The following is a 25,390-nucleotide window of genomic DNA, read 5'->3' as shown; positions in this document are numbered from 1 at the left end:
GGAAGTTCTTGGGTCAACTGGCTTGGGGTATAGAAGAAATACTATATAAATGATGTGACATACTGCTGCCACCCAGGTGACAGTTGTCCCAGTGACCCCTTCAGCGGAAGAACTTGAGGAAGGAAAAACAGCTATGAAAATGTCTGGCGTGGGGACTCTCAAGGACTGGCAAGTAGCTAACGTCTAGTGCACAGAACCTGCGGGAGGCGCGGGGAGAACTTGGGTGAGGCTGTTGAAGATGGGGGGTTGTAGGAGAAGTAGGAGCGGACACGGCTGAGTCAAGATGTCTCAGCCCTTGCGACCCACCTGGTCAACTGGGACCTCCACCTTCACTTCCGGGTCCTCCCTGACTTCCAGGGCCTCTTGGGCCTCCTTAGCAGGAGTCTGAGCTTTATACACGTCACCTTCTAAGGGAAAATAACAATCTTTTCAAACAGCAGAAAAACTGATCCCCAACTTACATTTCCTGAAACAAAGTTTCAACTCAGTAGCTTCTGACCTTGCTGTACCATCAGACTGAAGCTCAGATGGGGTCCCTGCATATCTGCATATCCATCCCTCCCCTCTCTCTTTTCCTCCCTCTCTCCCCTCTCCTCTTTCATGATTGCTTCTATTGAGATCTCAGTTCATGGGCCCCATTTCTGTAATATCTGTCTAGTTTCCATCTCTGTGAAAGTCCTGGACCCTTGAAATTTTGAGCATGTCTATGTCCAGAGGCTTCCCAAACCACCCGGATGCTGTGGAGTGTGGGAGGGACTCCAGCCTGCTTCCTGTCTGTATAACACTATGGGAGGGACTTCTCCCACCTGCTTCCTGTCTGTATAACACTATGGGAGGGACTTCTCCCACCTGCTTCCTGTCTGTATAACACTATGGGAGGGACTTCTCCCACCTGCTTCCTGTCTGTATAACACTATGGGAGGGACTTCTCCCACCTGCTTCCTGTCTGCGCCATAACCTGAGTCTGCACCAAGTCCTTCCCCAGGTCTGTCAGACTGGAAAGCGAGACACAGGTCAGGAAAAACTTCATTTGACATAAGCACTCAACAGGGCTTGGCAGAGGGGACAGTAAGTACAGCAGTAAGAATGAGAGTAGGCATGGCGAGAGCTATTTTAATTATTTCATTTTATGGTCAGGTCTGGGTCTCTCTTCTAAAGATACACAGGAACAAGCTAGATGGCTTCTATGTTCAAGGTTCCCTCAGACATCAGGCTCATTTGATATTGTTCTTATAGCAAGAATCTCTATAATCCTCATGTGCATGTGAATCTGGAATTTACTTTAAGTATGATATTTTTAAATCTTCCTATTGCCCTCAACTTGGGAATGTTACTGCTCTTGTCTGCAGCCTACTACTGCCCCACAGCTGAACACTTGATAATCAAGTAGTTCCGAGAAAAGACCTTGTGTGAATCACACAACATACATATACATATTATACACACACATATGTACCATATACACCATACATGTACATGCTATAATGCACATACACCTTTCGTGCCATACATATACACACTATACATATACATATGCCATACACATTCTACATATACATACCACATACATACATACAAGCATATGCACACTATACATACATATACCACACACCCCATACATATACACACAATACACGCACATATACCACATGTCAAACATATACACAATATACATGCATACACTATACATATACGCACTATACATGCATACACCATATATACACACACTATACATGTACACACCACACATATATACATTATATACACACACCACACACACTATACATGCATACACCACACACACCATACATACGCACTCTATACATGCATACACCATATATATATACACACTATACATGTACACACCACACATACCATACATACCATACACATTATATACACATATACACCACACATCATACATATACACACACAATATATACACATACACCACACATACTATACATATACACACACGATACACACACACTACACACACCACACATACCTCATACACACACATACAGAGAAAGAGAGAGCACTTTTCATAGCCTGCAGGAGATGAACGCCCATTACCTGCACCGCTTTGATCTAAAGGTCCCGGTGCTGTCTTCCTTTTCTCTTTGGCATAGTAAACAGAATCCTGGCTTTTAGGTGGCACACTGTCACTTTTGAGAGGTTCTTTTCCTTTGGGCTCCACCTAGTGTGTAGATGAAGACCAAAAGGCATCAGGTGTAGAGGCCAAAGAACCCAGGAACCCAAGAAGCCTCAAAGGGTTTCACCACTCTTGTCTCCTTCTGAAGGAGGTAAAGGGGCTAGCCTGCCCCTCCTTCCCAGATCCACTGCTGGAGAGGCCATTTGGCTTTCCAGCCAAGGGTGGGATTGGGTGCTGCACCAGGGATGGCACAAGGGGACTCCTCATCCTTTGGGACAAAGCCTGCCTAAAGCTGCTCAGGAGGACCCACAACTCTCAAAGATTCAACCATGCCACAGCACAGATAAGTAAGGGGGACCTGGATTTGCTTTTTACAATCTTTATACTATCTTTTTACATCCTAATTCAAGTATTTGGAAGCAAATCCATCCAAATGTATAAACACTCATATCATACAAGGGACCACGTAAAATGTCCCTGCTGGTTTTAAAGAGTGTGGCGTAAGCCAGAGTTGTGTCACAGGCACAGAAAGCGAAACCTCATCAAAACTGGTGTCAGCGTTTTATCACACTGGAGGGTGCCCCATTCAACACAGATAGCATATGAGTTCAGAGCTCTACACTGTGCTTGTGACGTGCTCACTGAATGCCCGAGAGCCGCTGCTTTGTACCATAAATACATTTTAAAAGATAATTCCAGACGCCCAATCCCACAGTGTACAGTGTGCTCACCTGAGCTGCCTGGGGTCTCAGTGCAGACTGCCATGCCATGGCCCAGATGTCTCTGTATGCCTCCCTTCCTGTTCTAGGCTCTGAGTTCCAAAGATGACCTTATCATCCTCCTCCTCCCTCTCATGGGCAGGTCTGGCTCCTCCCAATGACCAGGAGACACCAGAATCAGTAACAGTGGTCATCCATCTTTCAAAACTTACTTTTTTCTTTGTCCGTGTGCATTTGTCATAGCCCACAAACCTCCTGAAAGGCAAAGAGAGGCAGTTAGTGCATTCAAACTCAGCCCAGCCTCAACTTGTCTTCATAAACTACAGGAGCATCCTTAACCTAGAAAGAGGACCTGCTTTCTACAAAAGACCCAGATGATGACTGCATCCATCTCCTGGATGGGGAAAGAAGGCAGGAGGTCTTTAAAAGTCAGGTGGCCCCTGATTTATTAGGGTGGTGCCTAGTCCAGGGTGGCACGGTAACAGGGTTTGGGATGCTGGAGGGAGCCGGACGTTTTAAGAGTTTTGATGTTTTCCAAAGCATGGATTATTCAAATAGCTCTCAATTGTTCATACAGCTCTCACCATTACCCAGTGAAGCAAGAACCTGCTGGCTTCTCTGCAAGGAACCAAGACCTGAGAGGCACAGGTTCAACTCCACACCTTGGAGCTGATCAGTAGCAGGACTGAAATTCAAATCTGGCTGTCCCTCACCCACCAGACACAGAACTCTGGTCTGACTGGCCATTTTGCATGTATCCATACCCCTTCCTAACTCATGGGCACTGAGGCCTGCAAGAGCAGCTGCCGTACACACTGGACATGTCTCTCTGAGGGACCAATCTCAGAGGGACACTGCCCTGGACTGTCTGTATCCACAGTGTAGACTCTGGACTCTCAAAGATTGTGCATCACTCCATGCCTGATTTTAGAAATGTAAGGTTCAAATGATATGTGTGTGCACACATAAGCATATATAGAGACAGAATATGTAAGTAGAAATAGGTAGTAGATAGATAGATAGATAGATAGATAGATAGATAGATAGATAGATAGATGAATGGATAGGTAGATTGATAGACAGACAGACAGATGAATGGATAGGTAAATAGATGATTGATAGATAGATAGATAGATAGATAGATAGATAGACAGACAGATAGACAGTAGATAGATAGGAAGATGGATAGACAGATTTTTTTAATCTAAAGGAAAGGTACAAGTTGCACTCACTGCTGGATCTCACTGGGGACCCGTGGAGACTTCCAGTAAGGAATAGATTTGAAAGTCTCCAGTCCTGCAGCAACATAAAAAGAACTGTCTTGCAAATCCTTTGAGTTGTCCAAAAGATGCCCATCCATCGTAAACAACCTGTGAACACAGGAGAGAAGATGGGATAAGATTTGGGACCTGGGTTAATTTTTCACCTGTGATGACGACCAGCATGTAAAATACCCAAGAAATACAGTCCCCAGTGAGCACGCGGAGCAAAGTGGGAAGCCTGTGGAAGCCGCTTTTCCTGAACCGCACACTTTCCAGTTAGAGCTTTTTAATTAAAGTGTAGTTTTCATTATGCACAAGTCCTCAGAGGATCTTGAAAACATGATCAGCTCTTGGTTGGTATTCAATTAATTTTAACTGGTAGCAGCTAAAATTAATACAAATTGGCTTACATTGTTGTAACAATACTTCAGAAAGAAATCAGCATTTGTTAGCAAATAACAGGCCTTTTTATAATGACCCAGTGACTTCATTCAGTAATCTTTGGCAAGTACTTACTGTCTGGTTAATTTAAGAAAAGATTCGATTCATTCCATTGTCAGCTTGTTGCACATAAAACTATGAGGAGGAACTACACCAATAGAAGCGACTACTGCTCCTCCCAGTCAAGGGTCCTAGCAACCTATGAAGATTAACACAAGGTGCTCACTCTGCTGTCTCCAAGTTAGAGGACATGGTTCCCAGGCCATAGCACTACTGGGAGGTGTTGGGACATTTAGGAGGTAGAGCAAGTGCAAAGAAGCTGGGCTGATGGAGTCAGGCCCTTGAGGTGGTATTAGGACCCCAGCCGCTTCTCCGCTGCCTCATAAAGTCAACAGCATCTTCAGCCGTGTACATCCAACACAACGTGGGGTCTTACCACAGACCCAAAAGCAATGGGCCAAAAACTGTAGAGTGATACCAAAGAGACTGTGAGCTGAAGCAAACCCTTCCCCACTTCAAGATGCTTAGCTCAGGTATTTGTTGTAGCAAATGCAGAGCTGACTAACATGGGTTTCAAGAAGAGGGAGATGTAATTCAACAAGACAAAAGGAATTCATTTGTCTTCAAGAATGGCAGCAGGCTACCCATCATGTAGTAATAGGTGAAGCATTCTGGAGTGGCCGGAGGGGCCTACACAAAAACCCAAAACCCAGGAGCTTGCCTGTCGCTGAGGGCAAAATGCCAACAGGGTACACAAACATGTCGCTGAAGGTCATTTCACAAAGAGCTTGCATTCCAGGAGGGGATTTCATGATTAGACAAAGGAGTAGAAAATAGGCTGGCTGTTGTGGATAAGATGTGACAGATGGCCCTCTCCATCATCTGCTGTGGCCGGGTAAAGTGGATGACAAGTCCAGGAGAAGGAAAGGAGGGTGGGGGCGGGACACCAGGAGTGGATGGAACACACAGACTAGCCTTCCCTCCAGAGTGCATCTGATCCCTGGGAAGCCAACGGAATCACACAATGACTCTTAAGTCCAGGTCAAGGTCTGATCATTTCATCTCTAGCCGAGGGCCAGATGCTGCTGATGCTGCTTCCTGGAGTCCCTCCTGAGAGCCCTGCCTTGGCTCAATTCTGGAAGAAACATAGGAAAGCATGGTGGACAGGAGACCCAGGAGGGCCACAGGGACAGAGCAAACGCTATGACACAGCAGAGGCTCTGTGGGAAACTCAAGCCTAAGATACTGCCCTCATCCTGCTGCGGTCTCAGGACAACTGAAGTTTATCCAGATAGTGCTGGAGCAAGTATAGGGGGGACAAGATAGGGAAGCGAGAGGCCTCTTCAGGGCAGGGCTGGTGGAATACTACTGTACAGTGAGAGACAGTTATGGCCCAATAGTGAAAGATAGTTATGATCCATTGGGATTAACAGACATCTATAAAACATTCCACCCAAATAAAAAACAATATGCTTTCTTCTCAGCGCCACATGGAACCTTCTCAAAAATCAACCACATGCTTGGCAACATATCAAACAGGTACAAAAAAATTGGAATACCTCCATGCACCTTATCAGACCACCATGCGTTAAAATTAGAATTCAACAACAACACAAATTGTAGAAACCCTACAAACTCATGGAAGTTGGATAATGCACAATCGCACCATTCCTTGGTCAAAGAAGAAATTTTTAAAAAATGATATTAAAGACTTCCTAGAATTCAATGAGAAAGAGGACACAACATACACAAATTTATGGGACACTTTGAAAGGAGTGCTACGAGGGAAGTTGATAGCACTAAGTGCCCACATGAAGAAACTAGGGAATAGTTACACTAGAGAATTAACAGCACAGTTGAAAGCTCTAGAACACAAAGAAGCAAATTCACCCAGGAGGAGTAGATGCCAGGAAATAATCAAATTGAGGACTGAAATCAATAAAGCAGAAACTAGGAAAACAATACAAAAAAATCAATGTAACAAAGAGTTGGTTCTTTGAAAAAATCAACAAGATAGACAAACCTTTATCCAAACTTACCAAACAACAGAGTGTGAACATGCAAATTAACAAAATCAGAAATGAATAGGGGATCATAACAACGGACACTGAGGAAATCCAGATAATCATCACATCATACTTTGAAAACCTGTACTCCACAAAATTTGAAAACCTAAATGAAATGGACAATTTTCTGGATAGATATCACTTGCCAAAATTAAATCAAAAACAGATAAGCAAGTTAAATATACCTGTAACCCCTAACGAAATAGAAGGGGTCATCAAGTCTCCCAACCAAAAAAAAGCCAGGGCCAGATGGTCTCAGTGCAGAATTCTACCAGAAATTCAAAGAACAGTTTATACCAGTTCTTCTCAAAGTATTCCATGCAATAGAAGCAGAAGGGTCTTTGCCAAACTCTTTCTATGAGGCTTCAATAATCTTGATACCTGCCGGGGGTTGGTGGCCCACACCTTTAATCGCAGCACTCAGGAGGCAGAGGCAGGTGGATCTCTGTGAATTCGAGGTCAGCCTGGTCTACAGATCGAGTTCCAGGACAGCCTCCAAAACAATACAGAGAAACCCTGTCTCAAAAAACCAAAAAAATAAAAAATAAAAAAATAACCTTAATACCCAAGCCACATAAATACACAATTAAGAAAGAGAACTTCAGATCAATATCCCTCATGAATATTGATGCAAAAATACTCAATAAAATCCTGGCAAATTGAATCCAAGAACACATCAGCAGGGTTGGTTCAACATACAAAAATCCATCAATGTAATCCACCATATAAACAAGCTGAGAAACAAAAATCGCATGATCATCTCACTAGATGCTGAAAAAGTGTTTGACAAAATCCAACACCCCTTCATGATAAAGGTCTTGGAGAGATCTGGGATAACAGAAACATACCTCAACATAATAAAAGCTATATACAGCAAACCAACAGCTCACATCAAACCAAATGGACAGAAACTCAATGTGATTCCTCTAAGATCACAAACAAGACAAGACTGTCCACTCTCTCCATACCCCTTCAATATTGTACTTGAAATTCTAGCTGGAGCAATACGACAACAAAAGGAGATCAAGGGGATACAAATTGGAAAGGAAGAGGTCAAACTTTCACTATTTGCAATGATATGATAGTTTATATAAGTGACCCAAAAAACTCTACCAAGGAACTCCTGCAGCTGATAAATACTTTCAGCAAAGTGGCAAGATACAAGATCAACTCAAGAAAATCATTAGCCTTACTATAGACAGATGATAAAAGGGCTGAGAATACAATAGCCACAAACAACATAAAATATCTTGGGGTAATGCTAATCAAACAAGTGAAAAACCTGGATAGCAAGAACTTTGAGTCTTTGAAGAAAGAAATTAAAGAAGACACCAGAAAATGGAAAGATCTCCCATGCTCTTGGATAAGTAGGATCAACATCGTAAAAATGGCAATCTTACTGAAAGCAATATACAGATTTAACATAATCCCCATTAAAATCCCAGCACAATTCTTCACAGACCTTTATAATCAACTTTATATGGAAAAGCAAAAGACCCAAGATAGCCAAAACAATCCTGTTCAACAAGACAATATCTGGAGGCATCACCATCCCGGATTTCAAGCTCTATTACAGAGCTATAGTCCTGAAAATGGCTTGGTATTGGCACAAAAATAGACAGACCAATGGAATAGAATTGAACACCTCAACATTAACCCATACACGTATGAACGCCTGATTTTTGACAAAGAAGCTAAAATTATACAGTGGAAAAAAGAAAGCATCTTCAACAAACGGTGCTGGCATAACTGGATATTGGCATGTAGAAGACTGTAAATAGATCCATGTCTATCGCCATGCACAAAATGTAAATCCAAATGGATCAAAGACCTCAACATAAATCCAGCCACACTGAACCTGTTAGAAGACAAAGTGGGAGGCACCCTTGAATGTATTGGTACAGGAGACTGCTTCCTGAACAGTAGCACAGACACTAAGATTGCCAATTAATAAGTGGGACCTCCTGAAACTGAGAAGCTTCTGTAAGGCAAAGGACACAATCAGCAAGACAAAAAGGCAACCCACAGATTGGGAAAAGATATTCACTAACCCCGCATCTGACAGAGGGCTGATCTCCAAAATTTACAAAGAACTCAAGAAGCAAGTCTCCAAAACGCCAAAGGATCCAATCAAAAATTTGGTTACAGAGCTAAATAGAGACTTCTCAGTAGAGGAGTCTAAAATGGCTGAGAGGCACTTAAGAAAGTGCTCAACATCCCTACCCATCTGGGAAATGCAAATCAAAACAACTCTGAGATACCATCTCACTCCTGTCAGAATGGCTAAAATCAAAAACTCCAACAACAGTTTATGCTGGAGAGGATGTGGAGAAAGGGGAACACTCCTTCACTGCTGGTGGGAGTGCTGACTTGTACAGCCACTTTGGAAATCAGTATGGAGATTCCTCAGGAAAATGGGAATCAGTCTACCACAAGACCCAGCAATTCCACTTTTAGGCATATACCCAAAAGATGCACATTTATACAACAAGGACATCTGTTCCACTGTGTTCATAGCAGCATTATTTGTAATAGCCAGAACCTGGAAGCAACCTAGATACCCTTCAACTGAAGAATGGATAGAGAAAATGTGGTACAATTGCACAATGAAGTACTATTCAGTAGAAAAAAACAATGGAATCTTGAAATTTGCAGGCAAATGGATGGCACTAGAAAAAACCATCCTGAGTGAGGTAACCCAATCACAAAAAGAGAAACATGATAAATACTCATTTATGGATTTTAGACATGAATCAAGGGAGTGCCAGCATACAATCCCACTGCCAGAGAGTCTCGGAAACAGAACCTTCATCCAGTGATTGATGGAAGCAGAGGCAGATACCCACAGATAAACACTGAACTGAATTCCTGGAATCCAGTGTCAGAAAGAGAGAACTGATGGGCAAAGGAGTTAAGACTGGGCTGGCTTAACCCACAGAGACAGTTGACCTGAATAAGGAAGAGCTCTTGGACCCCAGATTGATGGATGTGTGGAAAGCATAGGACTGACCCAGACCCCCTAAAGGTAGGTGTCAGTGAGGAGGCCTAGGTAATCTACGGGCCCTTGGGTGGTATTTATCCCTGGAGTACAAATAGACTTTGAGTGCCCATCCCACAATGAGGGATGCTCTCTCAGCCGGGACTCTTAGGGGAGGGCCTAGACCCTTCCCTGGATGAAATGACAGTCACTGGAGATCCACCATGGAAGGCCTCACCCTCCCTGGGGATCAGAGTGGAGATTGGGTGGGGTCTGGGGGAGGGAGAGGGACCTGGGATTGACATGTGAAACAAGCTTGTTTCTAACTTAGATAAAGAGGGGGGGAAGAGGGAGGGAGGGAAGGAGGAAGGAAGGAAGGAAGAAGGAAGGAAGGAAGGAAAGAAGGAAAGAAAGAAAGAAAGAAAGAAAGAAAGAAAGAAAGAAAGAAAGAAAGAAAGAAAGAAAGAAAGAAAAGTCCTGGACCTAACAAGGCCCCAGAAGAGGTATCACAGCCTGATAGCCACAGCAAGGAAGAGGTTCGATTAAGTACTGGCAAGCCCAAGAAACTCAGAACAAGTCCAGGGGGAGACTATGAGACACTGGTACAAGAGTATTATAAAGGCTACAGCCAGAGAAACACAGTTGAGACCTAAGAAGAGGACCTACCCAAAGCCATCATCAGTCTTATGGAGCAGATGGCAGGGTGCCAAGGGGGTGTGCCGCCAGGACCAGAAGTGTTGGAGTGGCCAGACAAAATTCTCACCAACGTGATTGGGAGAGATTGCCAACAGAAAATAAATGGGGTGGGGGGGGACAAGAGGAATGCAGATTTGAAACTGGAGTAGTAGTGAAATGAAATCGTGAGGTGGGTGATGAGATGGATAGTGGAACAAACCTCTGTGTGGAAGATTCAGGGACTCTCTTCAGGTAAAGTGGAGAAATAAATATGATGTTCAACAAAAGCTAAGACAGCCTGGCTTTGGTGACACTCGCCTTTAATCCCAGCACTCAGGAGGCAGAGGCAGATGGATCTCTGTGAGTTCAAGGCCCGCTTGGTCTACAGGACAGGCTTCAAAGCAACACAAAGGCACCCTACTATTACAGGTTCACAGGCAAGATACCTACAAAACCCTGTCTCGAAAATCAAAAAAGAACAAAAACAAAAAGAAAAAAGAAAAGTTAAGACATGGGGTGAGATGTGCTAACATAAAAAGTTACATATTCAGCTACAAATAGGGGGGGAAATGTAAGAAGATAATAAAGACTAGTTTCAGAATTAAAGAGGGAAGCCTGAGATTGGAAAAAAATCCAGAGACAGTTTGTAGAGCATCTCAGCTGGTGGTACTGTAGTAAGAACTTTGCTAAGGAAAAAGATGTGAACAAGTGGGAGCATGTAACTAAATAGCTTGCCTTACATCACAAAAATACCAGCTCAAATCTAGACACAGAAGCAGAAAGCATTCTCTGTATGTGATTTCTAAGGAAGTTTACTAATTGGGCGCTATAGGGGCTGGGAGAGGTTCCACCATTAAAGTGCTCTCCTTGCCAACATGACATCCATCCTCAAAGCCAGATGAGAAAGCCAAGTATGATGATGAATAGTTGTAACTCCCACAGTGTGGAAGTAAAGACCTTGGGATCCACAAACAGTCAACCAGCCTTGCTCACTTAATGGTTCCCCTAGAAAGAGCCTGTCTCAGGAAACAAGGCGATGGCTCCCAAGATTGAACCCTGAGGCTGATCTCTGGCTTGTGTGTATACATACACACATGTGGAGAGGAGAGAGAAAAAGAGAATGATGAATATCTCTATAAATGTCTCCAACCTTTGTTTTACCAATAAATAGCCAATTCAACCACTTTCCCGAAATAAAGGTGTAGTTCAACCTGCTAGGGATTCAGATTCCTGGTGGGGACCCAGAGTTCCCCTAGTTCTTTCCTGCAGCCCCCCCCCCCACTAGCCCATCTCCAGTTCTCTGTGACCCACCAGCCTGCAGAACTTGTCTCTACCAGAGATACACAGCTGCCATAGTAGGCCAGGACTCTGGTAGGAGACCTTCATCCTTCTTCCTGTCCTCCATTGAGACTTCCTCTTAGTCCTGCTGCAGCCTTGCCCACGGGAGCCCTTCTCGCAGTCCCCCTCCATTCCCTTGGGACTTGGCCTCTCGGTCTTGACCCAGAGCCCCCCCTAGTTCTTGCCCCTCCATTTCTACACGACTCACCCACCCCAACCCACAGAACAGCTCTCTTCCAGAACCCCATACCCAACCCACTTGGCCAGGTCCCAGGGACCCCACACAGCAACACCCATCCAACAAAGATGAGACCAGATATCTACACCAATAAATCCCTCAACATCATAACTCCAGTTGCCTAGATCCCCGCCCAAAAACAAAAATATAAACAACCAAGACAATATGCCTCCAGCAGTGACAGGTGAGGTCCTTCCCCCATGCACCGTACCTATCCAGGCTTTCCCTTCCCATCACAACTGTTCCTCTGGTATCACATACAGCATGCCACGTCCTGGGTGAAGTGCTGAGCACGTATGACAACTTTTAGAAATTGCTAATATCACTTCCCAGATGAAGAAAAAGGTATCTTTTGTTGTTATGGTCACAAAGGTACAGGTGACAGAAGACTGACTTGGCCCTAAAGCCCTGGTTACAGGTTGTGATTCTGGGCTGACCTCTTTGAACCATTCTGCCCTGTAGAAGCAAAACTCCCTCACTCATTGGCTGAGTTTCACACCTGAAAGACTGATTCCCCATGTGTCCCCCCCCCCAACTTCTACAGGCCACCAACTACTGCAGTACCTCCTCCAGCTGCTGCCAAAGTAGAGGTTCTGGGAAGCAAGGTTCTTTGCTGTTGGTGTTGTCACTGTCGTGTGCACAGTGAGGGGTGCATGTGTGCCATGTGCACATGTGTAGTCAGAGGACAGTTCTCTCCTTTTACCCTCACAGGGGTTCCAGGGATCAAGCTCAGACCACTAAGCATGCATGGCAAACATTTTACCCACTGAGCCTTCTCACCTAAGGCCTCCTCTTTATGATGCTGTGCCCCTTGCACAGAAACTCGTGGCCAGTGCTGAGTGTTTGGTGAACAGGTTAATGGAGCCAGCTTAAAATAAAGATGGGGAACCCAGTTCTTCCCTGCAACCCAATTCCTCACGTAAGAGTGCCTTACTTCCGTACGCCTCCTGGAGGGAAGACTTTTTCTCCAATAATGGCCAGCACACTATTCCAATCTGACAGGCTGAATTTGGGTATAATAATTTTTATAGGTGGGATAAACAATCTTCCATTTGTGAAAACACTGTAGGGATAAGAAGAAAAACCATCATTACTACCTTAAAATTGAGGTGGAAACTCAAAGAAAAAAAGCATAGGTGTATTTGCAGAAATGCAAAAATATTCTGATCAATACTTAACAATACTTAGCAATACCTACAGTACAGTCCTACAGTACAAGTCCTGCAGTACAGTCTTCAAGTCTGCTGTGGTATTAGGAAAGTAGTTTTTATATTGTATTATACTGTATTTTTTATGTTTGTATTTTAGTGTACTGTATTGTGACAGGGTCTCATACAGCCCAGGCTGGTCTCAAGCTGAGGATGACTCTGCACCTCTGGTGCTCCTGCCTCCACCTCCCAGATGCTGAGATTACAGACATACATTTCTGGTTTATATACTGCTAGGGATGGAGCCAAGAGCTTCATGCTTGTGAGACCACACTGTAACAACTGAGATCTGTCCACATCTCAGAATGTACCTTTCCATATAGCTGAAGGCACCCAAATGAATGGAACAAAATTCTACTTCTAAGACAGATCAGGCACCATTGTGACCTCTAGTGATCTAAAGGAATGACTCCAATTGGCAAGCTAAGCAATAGTGTAGAGACCACCTCGAATGACCATTCCTGATAGTGAACTGGATGTCTATAACTATCCTGGAGCCTTCATCCAGTGACTAATGGAAGCAGAGGCAAACACCCACAGTTAAATACTGAACAGAACCCAAGGAACCCAGAGACAGAGAGAGAGGAGCGATGAGCAAATTGGCAAAGAATGGGCTGGCAAAACCATTAGAGACAGCTGATCTGAACAGGGGAGAGCTCTTGGACCCCAGACCGACAGCTGGGAGACCAGCATGGGACCCATCCAGACCCCCTGAATGTGAGAGCCAGTGAGGAGGCCTGGGCTACCTATGGGGTCCTGAGCAGTGGATCAGTGTTTATCCCTCGAATACTAACAGACATCGTGTGATCATAACACAAAGAGGGTTGCTCTCTCTGCCTGGACTCTTAGGGAAGTGCCTGGACCCTACCCTGAGTGAAATGATAGACTCTAGATATCACCTATGTGGAAGGAATTGGCAATAGGGTGGGAGGATGGGGGGATGGTGGGGGAATGCGGGAGGAGGGGAGGGAGAGGGAACTGGGATTGACATGTAAAACAAGCTATTTAAAATTAAAAGAAAAAAATGGTATGTTTCCCTAGATACATGAGGGAGGGCCTAGGCCCTGCCCCAAATGATATGACAGACTTTGACTTTGATGATGCCCCATGGAAGGCCTCACCCTCCCTGGAGAGTGGATGGGAGGATGGGAGAGAGAGGGAACTGGGATTGATACATAAAATAAAATTGTTTCTAATTTAAGTAAAATTTTATATAAAAATGGTATGTTCTCTATGGGGGTTAAATTAGAAGAAAATAGTGTACAGTTGGAAAATGAAAGGAGGGAATTATATTTGAAAAAGGCAGTCATATCCCTTGTCACAGAGCCTAGAGAGACACCCAGTAGAAATGCTACATGATCCTCTGGACAAGTGACAAAACACCCAGCCTCACTCTTGTCTTCAGGGAGCAATGTGACCCCAATAGGTTTATTCATTATTGCTGTTTGGGGAAAGGTGTACTGAGTTCTTCAAAACTCAACCAAAGTGCCTATTTCATTTGCTGTGCCTCAGGAATCACCACCCCTTGGAGGTAGTTTCAAAGTCTCATAATTTTCATTAAAATAAGGTACAATAGACCATGTGTGGTGGTACACACTTGTAATCCTAGCACACGTGAAGCTGGAGCAAGGATATTCTATATTCTAGGCCAACCTTGATCACATAGAAAGAACCTGTCTCAATAAAAAAAGTGCCATGTGCAAGACTTATTTCTTTTAGCCTATGCTTTCTTTAATAGTGTGCAAGCTCAAGCCGGGCGTTGGTGGCGCACGCCTTTAATCCCAGCACTCGGGAGGCAGAGGCAGGCGGATCTCTGTGAGTTCGAGGCTGGGCTGGTCTACAGAGCGAGTTCCAGGACAGCCTCCAAAGCCACAGAGAAACCCTGTCTCGAAAAAAAAAAAAAATAGTGTGCAAGCTCAGCTGTAGAACTCTGACTTGCAAGTTTCTTTGTGCTATTTGCTGTTGTTTACTTGAATTTTTTTCCTTAAATGTGAATAACTTAGAGACAATGCAAATGTATCTTCTTCTCAGAGGGGCTATAAGCAATCTGTCTTCTCAGAGGGCTTATACACATGTATCTTCTTCTCAAAGACTATACACAATGTATCTTCTTCTCCAAGACTGTAAACAATGTATCATCTTCTCATACTATAAACACAGGTTGAATGTGTTGTCACAATGAACATAATCTGCTTCCTCCACTAAATCTCTGCGGCAAGACAGACTTGTAGCCAGCCAGCACCAGCCTTCAGCTTCTTCAGTATTTAAAGCGCTTTCGTGAAGAAGAAGAAAAAAAGCCATGGAGGAGACCATGAAGAATCAGCACAGTGTTTCTAATGACTACAAATGGTTTATGTCAAAAATTTTCTACACAAGGGAATCCACAGAGACAACTGACCTGGGCTCTTAAGAGCTCACAGAGTCTGAACCAACAGCTAAGGAGCCTTCATGACACTGACCTAAGCCCTCTATATGTGTGTGACAGCTGTGTAGCTTGATCTACTTGTGGGACTCCTGGCAGTGGGAGAAGGACCTATCCCTGACACTTTGACAGGCTTTGGGGAACCTATTCCTCATGCTGTGTTGCATTATCAAGCCTTAATATGAGGGGAGGAACTTAGTCCTCCCTCAACTTGAAATGCCATGCTTTGCTGACACCCATGGGAGGCCCAGCCCTTTCTGAACAGAAACAGAGGAGGAATGGATTGGAGAGGGGCAGAAGCGAGGTAGGTGGAGGGAATAGGAGAAGAGAGGAGAAACTCCAGTAGGGATGTAAAATAAACGAAAAAATTTAATTTTAAAAATCTTTTTAAAACCCAGATTGACAAAAATAAAGTACTTTAACACAAGCATGTTACATTTGCCTGCATTTTTAAGGTTGCATATATGTGTGTACAAGTGTGTGTGTGTGTGTGTGTGTGTGTGTGCACAAGTGTATGTGCCTGTGGAGACCAGAGGACAACATCAGCTTAACACTGCCCAGCTTGTGTTTTGAGACAGGGCCTGGAATTCTCCAAGGAGGTTAGGCTGGGTGGCCAGGGAGCCTCGGCACTCCACTTGTCTCCTCATCTCTAATGCCTGAAGAACAAGTGGCGGCCATCATGCCCACCATCTTCTAGATGGGTTCTGGGGACCAAACTCATGCTTGCAAGGCAAGTACTGTACCAGCTGAGCCATCTCTCCAGCCCTTTAACCTTTGAGATTGTAACAGGCAGCCATCACCTGAGTGTTGGGGATAGGCATGTGCACATACCACCCATGTAGTTGAACATGAACAATGTGGATAGCATAGCAAGAAACACCAATGTACTACTCACAGATTTCATCCTTCCCTCCATGAAGCCCACTTCACAGAAACCCAGACACGGACTTATGTATGAAGATATCTCTCACACACTACAGTTATTTAATAAAGCAAAGATTCAAAGGCCCAAATGTCTGGTCAGAGAGCTACAGTTAAATAAATCATGATGCTTCAATACACTAGGTTACACAGCTACCCAAAACTTTTCATTTGCATTTACCAGGAGTCTGTAACCAAGTATAGTGAATGCTTTTAAAAAATAATTAAAATAAATTAAATTAAAAGCAGCTTAAGCTTCACAAGGAAAGCACGAGCAGCTATGTTCCTCTAGGCTACCGGTGGTTGTTCTTAGGGAGTGGCTACCTGGGGAGGTTGAGACTTCAATTTTAGATTCCACATTTTTCATAAGTAAGCAAGATGTTTAGAAATGTTTAAGGTAAAGGAAATAAATAAAAAATTCTCCAGATCTTAAGTTAGGGAACTCCAAGTTTGAAGGGGAGACTCTGTAGTTGAGCAGGGACCTTCAGGGAATCCAAATGCCTTGTAGAGCTAAGGTTGTCCAAGGCCCCAACTGTCAGTTTCCACCCAGTGCTCTAGGGACCCAGCCTTATCTAAATACCCACAGTTACCAGAAGTCCTCCATGGATGGGTGACAGACAGCCACATATTAAATCCTACCATGGTGAAATGCATGCGAACAGAGGTCGTGGACTTCAAGACATTGCAGCAGTTTCGTCAGGCATGACACACTGATAAATGCTGATGAGAAACTATCTCCTGGGTAAACTACATATGAAAAGCAGGGAAGGCATCCATGGTGCAGGACACAGAGCAAGCTGTCTGTCACTGCTAGGGAAGTCACTAGAGAACTTTAGCTGAAAGGTGGGAGGGAGATTTGCTTTGTTGGTAACTTTTACAACTCTTCATTCTGTGTGTAAAATATAGTCCATTTATTTTTTTAAAAAATCATTCTGAATTAGGTGAGGAGAGGTTCACGTTGCTTAGTCAACACACTACCTACTATGCTACATTTAGACTTTCCAGAAATAGAGGGAAGGGAAATATTTTAAATTTTGGAAAGTGGAAAATAGCATATGGATCTAGAAGGTACATGGATTTTTATCCAGCAAAAGATGATGGTTTACTGCATACTTCCTGTGTATGTTATAAAGATTGTCTCAAACTTTCCAGTAACTCAGTAAAGCAAATACCACAACTCTGGGACCCAGCTAAAGAGACACAGGAAGCCAGTGGCTTCCCTGGTCACATAGGCTCAGTGAAAAGTGAAGTCCTTCTGACTCCAAAACACAGGTGAGTTCTTCCAACTAAGCAACCTTCCTCCGATGAATCACCTTTCTCAGAAATAGGTTGATGGCTGCAACTGCAAGAAAGCTAGGGCCATGTTTATTCCTGTTGTCACCACTATGATAAGGTAGCCCAATTTGATGTGTTGGAGAGAGCCATGAGTATAACCTTATACTTTGTGCTGGCTGCCTCTTCCTCCCTCGTCCACTGATAAAGCAAACACTTCTACACAGGAACCAATTCCAATTCAAGCTGAGTGATACCTTTGTGGTGATATCTTGTTTGTACTCTCACAAATAAAGCTCGCCTGAAGATCAGAGGGTGGAGCTAGCCACTAGTTAACCACAGAGGCCTGGAGGTCTGAACAAACAGACAGGAAGTGATACAGCTGGGAGGAGAGAGAACATAAAGTGGGAGGAGACAGGAGCTCAGTCAATTTTCAGTCTGAAAGATCTCATAGAGGTAAGAACTCTAGGGGCTGGTTGCTCTGCTTCTCTAATCTTTCATCTTTCACCCCCCCTAATATCAGACTCCTGATTCTTATTATTAAGACCAATTAGAACTCATGCTACAGTCCTTCAATACCAAAATCAAAGCCGTGGTCTCTAGAGTTGATTCTAGAACTTCACGAATCTCTCTCTCATCACTCATCCCCTGCTGGTCAGTGAGCTCACAAATATACATTTCTATTCATCTCTTGGTCTCCCTGACCTGGCACACTTAGCAAATGTATGGGGTAGCAAAGTGCAGGCATCAGATACACCAGCGGACAGCCGGACTTTCCCGTTCTCTGTGCGTCTCAGCTTCCCCACTTCCGAAGCGGGAAACCTACTGTACTTTGAAGAATTCGCAATAGCTGATACACCAACCACAGACAGACTCCAGTGGCACACCTTCTAGGAGCTCTGCTGTGATCTCAGCAAACTGGTGTAATTAAAGGGGGAGGGTCTAAGAAAGTATCTCAGTGAATAAAACACTGGCTGGGGAAGTGCGAGGACCCTGTACCCCCAACCCTTGGAAAGTAGACACAGGGATAAAAAAAATCAGCATGCTTGACTTTGAGAGAATGACCCTGCCTCCGTGGATAAAATGGTTTGTGACTGAAGAAGACACTCAATGCAAATCTCTGACCTCAACATACACATGTACACATGCACACCCACACATATTGAACATGCATACATGCACAAATACCAAACATACCAAAAAAGTGGGATGGGCTATATGGTTCAGTCAGCAAGGACTTGTCTTGCAAGCATGAGAACCTCAGTTTAATCCCCAGAATCCACATATTTTTAAAAAAGAAAAGAGTCAGGTGTAATGTTGTACAAGTGTGACCCCAGCACTGAGGAACAGGAGAGGTATATCCCTGGGGCTTGCTGGTCAAGTTCCAATGACTTTACCTCTTTGCCCTAAAACACTCTCCTATGGGGAGTAGGGAGTCTCTGGGAAAACATTCCCAGGATTTGCAAACTTCTTGCCAGTTCACTTATAAGAAACTATGGAAGTAAAAACCTCTGAACCCCACCACACACACACACACACACACACACACACACACACACACACACACACACACACACACTATATTCTCTACTGCATAAAACCAAACTGAGAACAGAGACCCCACTACAGAGCAGCATAGGTGAAGGATGTCCCTGCACAGTGGGGCTTTTGGGTTCCACAATTAAGACCAGAACCAGGTCCCACCTTTGAGCCTCAGCCTCCAACTGGGGTGACTTCACACTTCTAAGGTCACAACCATCAGCATAGTGTCCCCTGAGTCCCACCAAGGAGCTCCAGGCTTTCCCTCCACAGAATAAAAGCCATGCTCCACAGGTCGTGCCAGCCTTGCCATTCCACCGCAGGAGAAGGTCAGAGTCCTTCCTACCCTGAATGCCTCACACAGAGCACCTGACGCAGAACCCCTCCTTAACCTCTGCTTACTTTCACAGTCGCAAGTGGTCTGCTTTCTCCGTGGTGGAAGGTTGCTGCATTTAGATGGATATTTGGGTCCATCTAGTGGACCTTCCCAGCATTCCTATCAGGATGTGAAACACATCTTCTGCGAGAGTCACTGATACACTGGGCGATGGCTGTGGCTGTGGCTGTGTGTCTTCATTAACCAGGACTCACAAACCAGTTATGTCCCCTAAGAGTGTGGCATGCTCTACACAAAAGATGGTCTCTGCAAAACTTAGAAACACTGGAGCTTCTATTATTTCAGAGAAGCCCTGGTACTCTTCAAACATTTTAAAACAGCATTCAGTGTATGTGTATGTGTGCTCATGTATGTGTGCACGTGTGAGCGCGTGTGCATGCATTCTTGCTTGTGTGCTTGCACTTGTACAAGTCACAGAACTTGTTTAAAGGTCAGAGAGCTACTTGCAAGAGTGAATTCCCTCTTTCCACTATGTGAGTATAGAGGATTGAATTGTGGTCATCAAATTCAGTAACAAGCACCTTCATTCACTGAACCAATGGCCTAAAAACTTTCCTATTTTTGAATATGTACATGTATGTATGAATGTATTGCGAGTACAGAACCAAGGTGGAGATCAAGGGACAACTTCCCAGAAGTCAATTCTTTTCTGGCACCTTATAATATCCAGGGACTGAACTCAAGTTGTCAGGTCTGTGGGCAGGTGTCTCTACCCACTGAACTATCTTGTCAGGTTCCTTGGGTTTTCCTTTTTAGCTAACTGTGCACTTATTTATCCTTTCTCTGCATATTACAGGTCCCAGAAAGGTGCCCACTACTGAGAGCCTGGCTCTTTGGAGGCCTGGTATTTTCAAGAAGCAGTATGGGAAACCCTGACTTGTGTTTCTAGTTGGCTCCCTTCTGGAAATGGAAAGCAAGGGACATCTGAGACACAGTCCTTGAGACTTTGAAGATAGGTGAGAGATGCAAAGTTTGCCTAATGTGGCCATTGACTTCCCTCCCTCACTGCTTTTTCACCTCAGGAAAGCTGCTGCAGATCATGGCACCCAACTGAGGACTGTCCTCAGAGAAGGATACTTGAAGGCTGACCACAGAGAGGTGTGATCAGAGAGACGGAGGAAGAAGGAAGGGGAGAGGAAGCGGGAGAGGACAATGTGAGCAGCAGGCCCAGGAGGTGGCCCAGCAGGAGAGCATTGCCTGAGAGCAGCCAGGACATGCTCGGGGTTTGACGCTCATGACACGGAACTCACTTTATATGTCGGGATGGCCTGTTCTGTGTTTGCCACCTGGAAGGCACGTTGATATCGCAATGTACCACCGGCTTGATCTGCAAAACAAACCACAGGCCCCAGAGTTCGCTTCAGATGAGCAGACGCTGGTCAGTACCAACAGCAAGGACAGCATTACCCCAAAACTACCAAGGTCATGGGCCACCAAGGACAGGTCTCCCAGGGACTCAGAGAGGCGGTGTGCACCAGGAGTCCAGCCTCTCTCCAGTAGGTAACATGTAGGGGTGATGGAGGCTGAAGGCCAAGGGGTGGGAGGCTGGAGGGGGATGCACAGATTGTCAGGGGGAGAATGACAACGCTGAGGATGGTACACGGCTCATAATGGGGGTACACAGCGATGCACCCAGTAAATGCACACTGGCAGCCAAGGTGGTCCCGTGCTCTGCTGGACAAATTGCAGGGGATGAGGACTGGACAAGGGGGCTTCTGATTTCAGACCACAGAGTGGAGTACAGTAGCCAGGTGTCACACCTTCCTTACATTCCCCAGGCCTTCTAGGCCCTTTCCTAAGAAGGAATATGCAGAGGCAAATGCAAGGCCTTCTCAGGACTTCACCTCAGGGATATTCAAATAGGAAGAGATTTTGGGGGTCCTGGCATAGGAGAACAACAGGAATAATGTCTTCCTGACAAGAACATCCCCGCTGGTGAACTCAGCTGTGGTAGCTGACCCATGGCCTGCACAAGATCATGTCATCCAGCGCTCCAGCACAGAGAAGAGGAGACTTAAGAGCCCCACCTCTAGCTGAGGACATAGTAGCAGTTTCTGGCTGCTCAGGGAGGGAGTCGGTTTTCTTTAGCAGTGTGGCCAATGGTATATTGTCCATGGTCTAGTGGATGGCACTCTGTGCCCATGCCCGCATAGGCAGCACTAATTAGTTTACAGGTGTGCACCACCAGACCCAGTTTTTTGTTGTTTGAGATGGGATCACACTCTGTAGTCCTAGCTGACTTGGAACTCACTGATACCCACCCGTCTCTGCCTCCAGAGGGCTGGGATTAGGTTTGTGCCACCACACCTAGACAGCCCCAGTCGAGGGTCAAGATTTTTACTGACAGTGTCAGGATTTAGTGTTTTACTGGCCTGCCTTTGGAGTTCTCACAAGATACGCCCTCAGCTGCTGCCACTAAGAGCAGCACCTGTGCATATTCAGTGTGTTCCCTTTTAAGAGGCCCTGCCCACCTCCATCCCTCTCTCCCTCTTTCTTTCTCTTCCTTTCTTTCTCCCTCTCCCCCTCTTCCCCTCTCCTCCCTGGAGGCTGGTCTTCACCCCTCCTTTCCCTTAATAAAAAAAAAACCTCCTCCTCTTGAACTGTTTAATGGCATCTTTCTCTCTTGAACTGCTTTTTTAAAATCACAACAGACAGACCTAACTCCCCAGACCCACCCCTTCTTCCCAGCAAGCAGAGACAGGGCATTCACCCTGTTATCACCCTCTGCACTCCATCTTGTCTTCAGGGAGACTGCCCTGTCTCTCTCCACCCTTGTTTGTTTGGGGATTTTGTTTTTTGAATTTTTTACATAATGTATTTAAATCATAGCTACCTCCCATTCAGTCCTCCCAATTCCTCCCAGCCACGCCCAACACACCTCTCCTGACTTCACGTCTTATTTTTGATAATCCACTGAGCCTAATTAGTACCGCCTAGCAACTGCCAATATCCCCTTAGCTTAGAAGTGGGGCCTCTTACATCCCTTCCTTCTGTATGCTGAAGCGCTGGCTAGCTTGATCCTATGAAAGCCTTACACTAGCAACCACAGCAGTTGAGAGTGTGTGAGTACAGTGTCCTCATTAGGTCCAGAAGACATCATTTTGCAGCACTACTCTCTGATCTCTGGCTCTTACAGTTTTTCCATGCCCTCTGGGGAGTTGGGGGTGTGGTAGCGATTCCTGTTTAGGGCTCTGAGCACTTCACAATCACTGATTCTCTGCACTTGGACCAGTTGTAAGTCTCTGTATTGACAGCTGTTGACTGTATAAAGAAGTTTGGGGGCATGAGGGGTGACAGTTGGACTGGCCTGTGTGTATAACACTAAGTATTTAGAAGGCACCTTGCAGCAACTCAGCCTTCATGCTGCTTATGGTGTTCTTGTTTTGTGACTCACACTATCCTTTCGAGTCTGAGCCTTCTCGGCGTAGGAAGTCCTTCAGACACTAGTGCCGACCAGTGAGCAGCCCCCAGGAGACTGAGGTAACCACCCAGGAAGCTGAATGGACAGTGGATGAGGGAAAGGATCCAGAGTAATGGAGACCAGTGAAGGCTGCAGAAGTGCATGCATGCATCCGCTATTGCTCTGTTGTGTGTTGCATATAAAATGATGCACGCCCGCACGGTACAGTGGGAAAACTGAGTTCCATGAATATCAGCAATGGGCATGCATTTACAGACCTGATCTGAAAACAAAATAACAGAAACTGCGCTCTGAGAGATTCTCTTGGGTACAGACACCCTAGGAAGGGCTTTCTGCTTGATTGCATACAGCTATGGAAACAATGGGCTAATTGGGCTTCTGATGTGTTAATGGCTCATTAACCCTGATAGCACCCGCCTAATTAAATAACTGCAGCTATTAAGCACACACTCTGGATTCTTGCTCCCTGTACTCCGTGTAATCGTGTCCCTGAGAGGAGTCTAACCAATGTGGCCATTACTCTCTAGTGGGAAAGACAGTCTCACTCATCAGTTCTGATGAGTCACACGCATCACTCATCGGCCTGAGGTCGAAGTACCCAACAGGCTATAAACCTACTGCCCAAGGAAGTAAAACTAAGCCTAGAATGGAGACCTGAGGGAATAGTTCTCACTACAGCTGCAGTGAAGTTACCAGCAGGCTCTAAGCCCTGTGGGTAGGTTTTATAAGGCAGCATAACTGATTTCCAAAATAACCTCACAAAGCAGCCAGGTGACAAAGAACCAGATTGTACAACGTTCCCTGGAGCACGCGGCATCAAGGGCTCCCGTCCATGAAAAGCCATCCAAAGGCATGCCCTCACAGTGCAGAGCCACGTGGTACCTTGCTGGCAGGGTGCTCAGGGACACCTGGAATGGCTCTGGCTGTTGCCAGCGTAATGAGGAGCTCAGCTGCTTGGCGTTCCTCAGCCTGCTCTTCGGGCGATGCAATCCCAGCACCAAGCCTCTCACGAGAGCGGAAGGTACAGACGGAAAGCGCACCTTGGCAAACGCTCACCTGGCAGGTGCTTGTTGCTGTCATTGTGCTGCAAATGCTCTGCTCTTGTCACCTGTCTGTCCGCCCTCAGGAAACGTTCAAACATCTCTTGCCTGAACTGAAAAGACTCTGGCACCAAGGAGAGACGTCCTCACATAAACACACCCAGAAAGAAACCTGCTAAGGAGCAACAAACTCTTCTATGCTCCACTGTATGTGTGGAAAGAGACTGGCGGTACCCGTGAAGAAAACTCTGCCGCTAAACATCGGGGGTCTAAGCTACTGTCTGAGCCCATTGATATGGAGACACATGGGTGTCAGAGACCATGAGTACCTCAAGGGGCGTGTCATGTCTGCACAGTTCTTGATTTATTTGTAAAAATGTTGTGGGTTGTTTGTTTTGGGGACAGGGTCTCATGTCGCCCAGGCTGGCCTGAAATACACTTTGTAGCTGAGGATGACTTTGGCTCGGGATCCTCCTGCCTCCACCTTCAGACTGCTAGGGTTACAGCGCCAAACCACTCCTGGAGGCTCAAACTCCAGGCTTCCTTCATTCTAAGCGAGTTTTCTACTGGCTGAGCTACAATCTCTGGCCCTTTTATTTCATTTGTAAAACAGAAAGGTCATGGGACTGGAAAAATGGCTCAGCTGGGGTCTCAGGACCCACATGGCGGTTTGTGACCATCCGTGTCTCTAGTTTCGAGGGATCAGATACCCTTTTCTGACCTCGTAGGCACCAGGTACACATGGTACACAGACATGCATGCAAGCCAAGCACTCCTACACTACATAAACACTCCAAGATCACTTTGTATACTAAATCTGCAATTTTGTGCCTTCAACCTGCCTCCTTCCTTCCCCCAAAAAACATAGAGAAGCCTCACAAGACCAGCCACCCTGAAGCAGTGAGGTCAGGAAACAGATCAAAACTCGCCTGTCAACATGCCATCTCCTGGGTGAAAGACAAATGCATAGGAGACATGGGTTTTCGCACCCCTGAGTCTGACTTTACATGACACTCTGGGCCCCCAGAGAACACACAGGCAAGTGTGGCTGAGGCTTAGGCAGGGTCAGGCTTCATAGGCTTTAGTATTCATTGTACCAGGCTTTTTCCTTTTGGGGGCCATCACCCAGCTCCCAAATAAAGACACAGGAGACTTCTTCTTTGTTTAAAACACCCAGCCTCGGCCTGTTTCTAGCCAGCTTTTCTAACTTAAATTATCCTGTTTCACTTCATGTTTTGCCTCTGGGCTTTTTACCTTCCTTTATTTTATGTTTTTCTCTCCTTCTTACTCAGTGCTGGC

The 25,390-nt window shown here is 45.3% G+C and overlaps 1 protein-coding gene across 6 annotated transcripts in view; it reads right to left on the bottom strand.

Moving 5' to 3' along the window:
• Positions 1–25,390, bottom strand: part of Dcdc2c (doublecortin domain containing 2C) — an 84,802-nt gene that overhangs the window by 55,416 nt on the left and 3,996 nt on the right. For all 6 annotated transcript variants that reach the window (XM_040730981.1, XM_040730980.1, XM_040730982.1 and 3 more), the window contains exons 3-8: positions 20,881–20,957; positions 12,806–12,934; positions 4,107–4,244; positions 3,087–3,129; positions 2,077–2,200; positions 307–407 (exon numbers count right to left, since the gene is read on the bottom strand). In XM_040730981.1, coding sequence (XP_040586915.1) covers positions 307–407; positions 2,077–2,200; positions 3,087–3,129; positions 4,107–4,244; positions 12,806–12,934; positions 20,881–20,957 — 612 coding nt within the window. The remainder of the gene's footprint in view (positions 1–306; positions 408–2,076; positions 2,201–3,086; positions 3,130–4,106; positions 4,245–12,805; positions 12,935–20,880; positions 20,958–25,390) is intronic.

This window comes from Mesocricetus auratus, unplaced genomic scaffold (genome assembly GCF_017639785.1).
Source record: "Mesocricetus auratus isolate SY011 unplaced genomic scaffold, BCM_Maur_2.0 Super-Scaffold_100024, whole genome shotgun sequence".
Lineage (NCBI taxonomy): Eukaryota > Metazoa > Chordata > Mammalia > Rodentia > Cricetidae > Mesocricetus > Mesocricetus auratus.
The sequence above is the reverse complement of the archived record's forward strand: the minus strand, read 5'-3'. Positions and strand labels throughout refer to the sequence as shown.